Raw genomic sequence first — 9672 nt, forward strand, 5'->3', positions numbered from 1 at the left:
TGGATGATGAATAAAAGAATTTTATTTGTTTAGAAAAAATAAAGCTAAAAATAATTAAAAAATTAAAATAAGTATGATCTGTAGTACGTGAAAATAATAAATAGTAAAATTCTGTTGTTAGGAATTTTTTTTTTAAAAAGAAAAAAAAAAGGGGTAGATGGACCCATTTATTTAAAGAAAAAGAAAAAGAAAAACGTAAAGTGTGGGTTCCAGGTGGGTCCACACCCACTGCTGGGACTTCCGCCAGTATATTTAAAATTTTTTTATATAATGTCTATAATACTTTTAAATATTTTAATAAAAAAAAATTACAATACTATTAAAAAGTATTTTCTTAATTATTAAATAAAAAAATTCTTTGCGGGCCCCATTTATTTAAACCGCCTCCTCTTTATTGAACTATTTTCATTTTAATATTGTTCTCTCGAACGTATTTATATTTACTTTTCATTAAAATGCGGGCCCCATTTAAATATTGTTCTCTCGGACGTATTTATATTGAACTTTATTTATTTAAACCGCAGTCCTCGTGTCATATTATTTTATAATTATAATTTTTTAATTTTTTTATATAAAATATAATAAATAATTTAATTTTTTAAATTTTAAAATAATAATAAAATTAAAAAATAATATATTAAAATTTTTTTATTTAATTTTAAATTTTTATTTAAAATTATCACATCTTATCTAACTATTTAAATAGTAACTTATGAATGTTTTAAACAAGAATAATGTCTATATATATATATATATGAATTTTCCCTATTCTTTTTTGTTAAATATGATAGTAAATTTTTTTAATGTGAATTCTAACTTTATCAAGTTTTTTTTAAAAATAAAATATGCAAAACTTATTGACAGCAGTACCGCGAATATAATTTTCCTTTCGACAAAAGAGAATATTCTTTTTATTTGATAAATTATATTTATAATCGTAAAATGTTTAAGTATTATGTAATTTTTTTTAAAAAATAAATAAATATAAAATTTATATAAAAATAATAATTTTTAATAATAAATCTAATTCTTTTTCAAAATAATTATATATCACTTATACACTTCACAAATATATCACAAATATATCATAGTATTACCATCTCCCCCAAGATCTAGATCTGCCGTTAGAATGACAGTATATTTTTTACATGTGCACTCATATGATTGTTTTCGATGTCGCACGTGACACGAGAACATTGCCATGTCGACTTGTGTTGTCGATAAATTAGTGAGATTGAACAAAAGCATCACTTTGAAATACGATTTATAAGATAGGGTTAGTCTTTTGTTTTTTCTAAATTAGACTAGACCAATTTTAAAATTCGGTAACAGCTCAACTCTGTGCTTGAAACTGCCAACTAAGGTGAGAAATTGGGTAAATATATTTTACACCCCATAACTATCATTATTTTTAGTTTTTGACTTGTACCCAAATGTTCAAAATCATCATTTTACACCTCAAATTATCTCTTTTAAAGAAAATTTGGCGCAAATGATCAGGTAATTTGTTGGAAATATAAAATTTGGTTGGCGCAAAAGATTCATATGTTGTTAATTATGAAATAAGCTTTTTACGATCTAAACGTTTAGATCGAGTTTGAATACAGAAATATTCTCAATACATCTCATCTAATCATTATAATTTTTTTAAATTTTTATATAAAATATAATAAATAATTTATTTTTTTTTAAATTTTTAAATAATAATAATATTAAAAATAATTTTTTATTCAATTCATTTAAAATTATTTCATTTTATTTTATTTTACTATCTAAACGAGCTCTTTATTTATTTAGTAAAATAACTTACTTTTTAATATGAAACCAGCTTAAGATATATTAATATTTTGGGCCGAAAACAGAAAATCAAAATTTTAAATAAAAGATATCGCAGAAAAAAGAAAAGAAAAGAGAAGAGGTTTATAATTATCCAATAATACACAGCCGCCAAGAAGCGTGGACTCTACCTATCAGCCAGACCAAAACGGCAAAGCATACGAAACAACTGCCAACCTCGGTCTCGCCTGGCGTACAAGTTTACAACATCGAAGCAGTTCTTGTTCTTTCGGTTCAGGACCCGATCCTTTCACCTAACCAACAAAACCGAACATATAAAGGATTGAAAAGAGAGCCTACGTTGAAAGTGGACGACTGAATCCAGAAAATGGACCAACCTGAGAGCCTGCCCATCCTCTCAGACCGGGTCCTCGTCAACGGTGGCGTTACGCCGTTGACCCTCACCGCGGATGGCAGGCTGAGGTGGACGGAGAGAAGTCAACGGTCTTTGAAGGTTGAGAAGGAGGTTCTCGGTTTCTCTGCTGAGGGCCCGAAGATCAGGATCAGAGCAATTGTGGAGGGTGGAGGCGGAATCTTCTGCATTGGGAGCGCCAGAAATCTGGTGAGGAAAGACTTCGTGTTTCAGCCCTTGTCTGAGGATTCGCTGGTGCTCTGGTGCCAGAGACTTCGTGAATACATTGACTCGCTCGGTAAATTTCGCTGCTTTTTTTTTTTTTTTTCCCATTTTGCTCCGTCTTGTGTTCTGTTAGAAAACGCAGGAAATGGAAGGGTAAATCCTTGATGTGACGTCTTTTTCTAGTGTTTCAGGATTTAAATTTCCTTTACTTTCCCTCCAATTTTGGTAGGAACCTAACTGAGAATTGTGTAATTCCGGTAATTCAGCCTGTTTAATTCAGCTATGCTCAAGGTGGGGTGATCTTTGGTTTTCAGCTTAGATAGTTTTCATAGTTTCCTTTTCTTTTGGAGATTGATGGTTCTGTTGAGTTCTTATTTATCCGTGGACTTCAAATGATGAAATAAAACTTGAATATAATCGGAAATGTATTGTTTAATACAATTTATTTTTAAACTTCATTTTAAGTGTTTTTGTCAACTTGTGTTCATTTGATTAGAAGCAATGAGGATTATCGGTACGGTTGACCAGTTGGAAGAACTGAAACGAAATTAAAAAATATTCTGCGGAAACTATAACCCAAACCTGTTAGATTCCAAATTTCCTTCATTTTGTGCAGATAAATTGGAGCTTAATGTCACCTATTTTATTGTTGAACTTCTTGTAGGTTGTTTGGCCATATTCCAATTTCACAATTATCTTCTCAATAGCATAATCTGTTTCTTTTTAAAACAGGACGGCCTAAACATCTATTTGTTTTGTTGAACCCATTTGGTGGAAAAAAATCTGCATCCAAGATTTTTGTGGATCACGTGAAAACTCTTTTTGAAGATGCTGATATCCAAATTACGTTGCAAGGTTTGGATTGTTCTTATAACTATGCAAATTGATAGTTTTTATCTGTCTGTGCTTTAGGATTATTTATCATGCTTTTTTTGTTCTTTTCCTTTCTTCAATTCAATCTCTCAGAAACTCAATATCGGCTTCACGCAAAAGAAGTTGCTAATTCACTTGATCTTTCCAAGTATGATGGCATTGTTTGTGTTAGTGGGGATGGAATCTTGGTTGAGGTAGGTTAACTTTTCTTAGTTGCTAGAATATGCATTATGTGCTCTAGTAGTGAAAATGATAAATCTTTTACCTATAAAAAAAATAAGTGGTGAAAATGATAAATACATTGAACGCCATTAAATGGAAACTACCCCAAAAGAATGCATTATGATGGTGCCCACATTACTTCCCAAAGGTAATTTTAAGATCTAACTCTAGGTTAGAGCTACCAGTTGACAGCTAGTTTGTGACTTCATCAAAGCACTTGCAGTTTGAAGGGAGATGTGTCATATTTAATTTTGTCCGGCCTTATTTATCTGGAGCCCAACCTGTAATCTCAAAAAATTGATTGACGTGGTTCTTTTCCCTCCTTTTTGAGTATGGTTATATATTCATCTGCTATAATTACACGCATTCCAAAACTTTTTTAATTTAAGGACTTTCATTTTCCAAATTTCTGCTATTCCTGTCAGTGGAGTTCTGCTATTAAGGATTGTGCTCCTGGATTAAGGTGACGTTTCATTAAGCCACATTGAAATTTCTATATACTTGGCCAGCAGTTCTATACTTTTCCTACTTTAATTATATGCAGATATATTAATATTTAACCATATTAGTCTAACTTTGTATTGTTGGGTACTGTTGGGGGTTTGACCTTTTAATGTTAGGTAATTCCCATACAGCCTAAATGCATGTCTAGATGTAGTGCTAGAATTAAATCACAAAGTCTATATTTGACTAATCATTTTTGCTTCAGTGAAAGCTATGACAATTGTGGCGTAAATGCACAATCAATAAAGGCCACAGTTATTTTACTGCAATCATGTTTACTTTCTAGCACTTCTAGCACAACTTAATTCTCTAATTCCCCAGCGCTGCCATCTTTTTACCTCTTCCTTTTCTTGCTTTGACAAGCATTGGCCTATTTAGTAGGTAGTTAATGGGCTACTAGGAAGAGAGGATTGGGGTGCTGCAATAAAGATGCCTATTGGAGTAATTCCTGCAGGTTTGTTACTATGTGTTGTTATCATCACCTTCGTTATTTATGATACTTGAATTATGGTAGTTAAGTGTGACTAGATGAAGTTATCATTTGTGTAATGGAATAATATATACATGATAAGGCTCCTTTTTGGCCCCTCTTCTTTAGGTTAAATTTTAATGGCACTCATGTATCACTAGACATTCCAATGATGTGCAATTACGATAACCTACTCGTGGAAAATTATGGAACTTGTCTATTGGTCCGATATGATTAAGAATTTGCTCTACGTTAGAGATAGTTCACGTAGTACACGAAGATATAGTCTATTTGATTGAATAGCTTCTAATGCCAATTAATTTTTATCATGTGCTGAGGCCTATTAACACAGTAAACTTTTATAGTCCCCCCTTGCCATGGACTTTATGGTGACACAAATCTACATTTGTCAAGATTCTCATGTGGGCCAATAATGATAATGGAACGTTTTAGTCTCAAAATTTATTTTCCTATTACGAAGACGAGTATTTCTAACTTGTTCTGCAATCTGTACATTCATCATTTCCACAGTACTTTGAAGGGAAATTTTATTTTGCTATTAGCACAATTATAAATATGCAGTAGCCATGGAGAGTTGCATGTTTATCGTTGTATTCCACCAAATTATTCTCCCACTGCACTTCTCATTATTACTCAAGGTGAAGGAGAGCCTTGTGGTTGTTTGTTTAATGAAGTGATCATTATTAATGACTAGATTTTATTATTTTATCTGACATATTTCCGCTTGCAGGTACAGGAAATGGCATGGCAAAATCCCTTCTGGATTCAGTTGGTGCTCCCTGTGCAGCACCTAATGCTGTTCTTGCCATTATTCGAGGTTATAAATGATCTCTGCCCATATTTTGATTTGTTTGCTTTTATCATTATTCCAGTAGTGGCTTATTTCAATTCAAGAGTTTTCTGCTGTTTGCTTAAATTGTTAATAGGCCACAAGTGCTCAGTGGATGTAGCTACAATTGTCCAGGGAGAGGCGAAGTTTTTTAGTGTTTTGATGCTTGCATGGGGTATGCAGAAATATCATTACCTGATGCTTGTTATGTTTGGAGTTTTAATATGATCTTTATAAAATTGCTCTGTTTTTTTTTTGTGTGAAAATTGTCTGGTTTTGGCTAAGACTACTACTACCTTTAATATTTCCAAAAGTTTCTCTAAGGAAATCTATTTTATTCAGGTCTGGTGGCGGATATCGACATTGAATCTGAAAAGTATAGGTGCTTGGGAAGTGCTCGTCTAGATTTCTATGTATGTTTTCAAGTGGTGTCTCATTTGTTGTTTTTATATGGTACTTCTGATTATTTTGTGTGTGTGTGCGTGTATATTTCTACATGACTTGTCATCAAAGTATTTCCTCACTGTGCTTAATCTTATGTTCTAACCTAAAGTTACAAGTAGATTGAACAAAATAAATATTTTGAATAAATGTTTTATTTTGAATTAGTTGCATTACAGTTCTAAGAACCTGATAGTATCTGCAAGCATATAATAAAAACATTTCTAGAGTTACCATGATTTTGATAGTCGTTATGACACAACAATATTATCAAAGTTTCGACAATAGTTGGCTTATCAAAAATTTTTTTTATCATTAATTGATGATTATTATTATTTAAGTTGGGTAGATTGGAAAAATTGATCTTTTGCTTAAGAATGCTGATTCTATTTGATTTTTTGTCCCTTTTCTTGTAGTTGTAACTGATTTGAAAGATGTCTTGGTTGTATTTACACTGTTGTTTTAATAGTGGTCAGCATCAAGGCAGTAATGCTAGTCGTTTCTTTTATATAGGCACTTCAACGAATTTTACATTTGAGGCAATACAATGGATGCATTTCTTTTGTGCCTGTACCTGGCTTCGAAGCTTATGGAGAGCCAACTAATTTCCATGGCAAATCTACCGGCAAACAAAATAGCCACATTCCAAGTGAAGAAGACCCTGCTAAGGCTCAACAGCATGGTTACCAGGGACCTTATATTGACTTGGAGGATTTAGATTGGAGAACTATTAATGGACCATTTATCTCAGTTTGGCTTCATAACGTACCTTGGGGGAGTGAAGACACAATGGCAGCCCCTGATGCCAAGGTAAAATCATTAGATCAGTGAATCTATTATCTGTTCCTTTTGGCCTTTTTAGTTTTGCTGTGTTGCAAGCTTTTATCCCTACCAAACCAAATTAGCACATTGCATATGCTTCCCCTCCTGGTTTACTCTACATTGGATCAACTCTCAACAATTTACTCCTGGTTTGCCCTTGCAAGTTGATGCAAAAACATTTGAGAAAAGTTAATTTTTGTATTCACCTGTATGATTTTAATACCATTACCAAGTGAACATAAGCTTAGTAGAAAAAGAAAAAAGAAAACCAGCCATTGAATATTTGATGCATGTGTTCAAAACCAAATCCAGGAATTGCTTGAGTGGCCATGTGGAGATTGGCATGCAATGCCCTTTGTTTTCTTGGAAGAATTCAGGTGAAGGGATATCTTAGGAGAAGATTAGGTAGAGGTCCATCTTACTGGTTTCAGGGGACGCATCTGTGGGAATATAAAGTACTGAGAACCATGTTCTCACTTGCATGACTTTCTCGCTAAATTGAGATTCTTATGAACATCGTGCTTAACACATGCATATTTTATCTTCCCTTTCTGTTTTTTTGCAACTATAAATGCATGAACTGTGTCAGGCCATAGCGCTTTATGCTCAAGATGAAGAATGAGAGTTATCATGTGGTCTCATGCACAAAAACTGGTTGTTTTGGAGCCTAACAATTACATTTTTTTCTCTGGATCAAAGTTTTTGTGTCATTATGAGCATAAATGACCATTTCAGTTCTCTTTTGCCCGTTGATGGCAGTTCTCAGATGGCTATCTGGACTTGATCCTTATTAGGAATTGCCCACAGTTACCCTTGCTATCGTTGATGACAGAATTGAAGAGTGGAAATCATGTCAAATCACCATATGTCATGTACCTTAAGGTGAGTCATCAAAATAGTAAAGAGAGATCTTGTTTTCATTATATTTTCTTCTTGACCCTTTAACCGCTGCTATAAGATGTCAAAGAATTCTCCATTATTGCTTATTTTGTGGAGACGGAATGTTTTCGACAAAATATATTCAAGTTTTTTTTTTTTTTTGGGTTTTTTTGTTGTTAACTGCACCTTCTATATCTTGCAATGAACTATAGGTGAAGGCATTCATCTTGGAACCTGGTCCCCAAACTCAGGACCCAACAAAGGAAGGAATCATAGACTCCGACGGCGAGGTACTGGCCAGAGGGAAAGGAACGTACAAATGTGACCAGAAGACACTGATGGCCTATGATAAACTTCAAATAACTGTGGATCAAGGTTTAGCAACCCTATTTTCTCCCATAGAGGACTGAATTTTCGATTTCCTTTTTTCATGAACTTCATTTGATTGAGAGGTTCATGGTAAATAACCGCTAAAGCATGTGCATTGATGTTTATGAGAAGAATTTCATAGGTGGTTTTATTTTATTCTCCCTGTACAGGACCACAGTGGAAATAATGCAAATGAAAAGCTGAAAACGTTTTTTTTTTTTTTTTTTTACCCAAAAAGACAGACATTTTGCTCTTTTGGATTGAAATTATCTCCAAACGGACTCTTCCAAGGCGTTCATAAGGAGACCTCATTTCATCTTTTTTATTCGTGTCAGATTCAAATATCATCTCACATGTTTTAGTAAAGGAATTAGAGCAAGCCTAAAATCTTAATAAATTAAGTCAAGTCTTTACATGGGGCCCATTAATATCACATTTACAAATTTGCATGTGACTTTATCATATCTGAGAAAGCAACTAAAATAGGAGTTTGAAGCGATCATGAGATGCATGAACCAACACATGATGAAGCAGTCGGTACAAAGGATTAATCAATGAAAAACCACTCCATAGTTGAGTGGCAAAACAAACCAAATACAATTAAGCAAGTCTAAACATTTCACCATTCAAAATTGAGTACTGCTACATTCACAAAAGAATTATATAAAATAATTTTATAAACTGACGTGGTTTTATTTGATCTGCTAGATCTATTTTACAATAAAAGTAACTTTATTATCCGACGAATCACATTAAACCACATCAGTTTATGAGATTATTTTTGTATAATTCATTTGTGATTAGAGTATTTCTCTTCAAAATTTTAATGCATGACAACTTCAATTATAAAGCTTTAGTCGGATAATTTGGTTGGAACCTTTGCAAGCCTCAACCTAGGTTTTGCCATGATCACTTGCTCGATCGCCACTATATGCTTGTCCACTATATCATTTTTCAGAGTACGCCAACAACCACTCGAGTCATGGCTTTGTAAATGTACGTGTACTCAAGACTAGAGACCTCCTCTTATTCGATTTTAAGGTACGGTCTCGTTTGGATTCAAAAAATGTCTCATTTTATCTTATTTCATCATTATAATTTTTTAAATTTCGGTATAAAATATAATAAATAATTCAATTTTTTTAAATTTCAAAATAATAATAATATTAAAAAATAATATTCTAACAATATTTTTTTTAATTTTTAATTTTTATTTAAAATTATTTCATCTCTAAATTCAAATCAGCCCTGATATCAAGTTGTAATGATAAATTAGAAAACATCTGGAAACATCCTTGGGCACGTTAATCTCTTGGACTTTATAAGCCAAAAAACCAACACGAACTCTCAAACAATGTTTTTCAAAAGTCTCAGAACTCATTCTCTCGAACCCAAAACAATGGATTGAGCCTCGTATTCATTCGATCAACTTTTAGGTAGTCCTATTGTAATGGGCTTGCTTTTTTCATCTGTAAATAAAATTTTATACTCTATCATTGTCATCATCACCATCATTATACTAATTTATAATAAACTCTTGACTTGGGATCATTCATTGCTCTTTGTTTATAAAAATTCTACACAACTTCTTACTATTCACACAACTTCCACACACCACACTTTTTTTAATTTTATTATTTTTTTCTTTTATCAAATATTTAATATATGAATAATGAATTGAAGAATTGAATTAGTTTAAAAAGAATAATCTCAAAAAAAAAAAAATTAAAATTTAAAAATTTAAAAGAATATAGTATGTGGAGGTTGGGAAGGTTGTGTAACATTGCTCGTTCGTTTAATTTTTCATATTGGGTCGTGAGCAGTAACCTA

General features: G+C 32.5%; 1 protein-coding gene across 1 annotated transcript; it reads left to right on the plus strand.

The window, feature by feature from the left end:
* Positions 1-1961: 1961 nt before the first annotated feature.
* On the plus strand, positions 1962-8061 carry LOC109013735 (sphingosine kinase 1-like). The gene is made up of 10 exons (XM_018995927.2): positions 1962-2486; positions 3146-3268; positions 3380-3480; positions 4394-4466; positions 5233-5319; positions 5429-5506; positions 5674-5744; positions 6286-6582; positions 7354-7476; positions 7686-8061. Exons 1-10 carry the CDS (start codon positions 2165-2167, stop codon positions 7881-7883), a joined length of 1473 nt encoding a protein of 490 aa, XP_018851472.1. The 5' UTR covers positions 1962-2164; the 3' UTR covers positions 7884-8061.
* Positions 8062-9672: the final 1611 nt, after the last annotated feature.

Source organism: Juglans regia, chromosome 3 (assembly GCF_001411555.2).
Source record: "Juglans regia cultivar Chandler chromosome 3, Walnut 2.0, whole genome shotgun sequence".
Taxonomy (NCBI): Eukaryota; Viridiplantae; Streptophyta; class Magnoliopsida; order Fagales; family Juglandaceae; genus Juglans; species Juglans regia.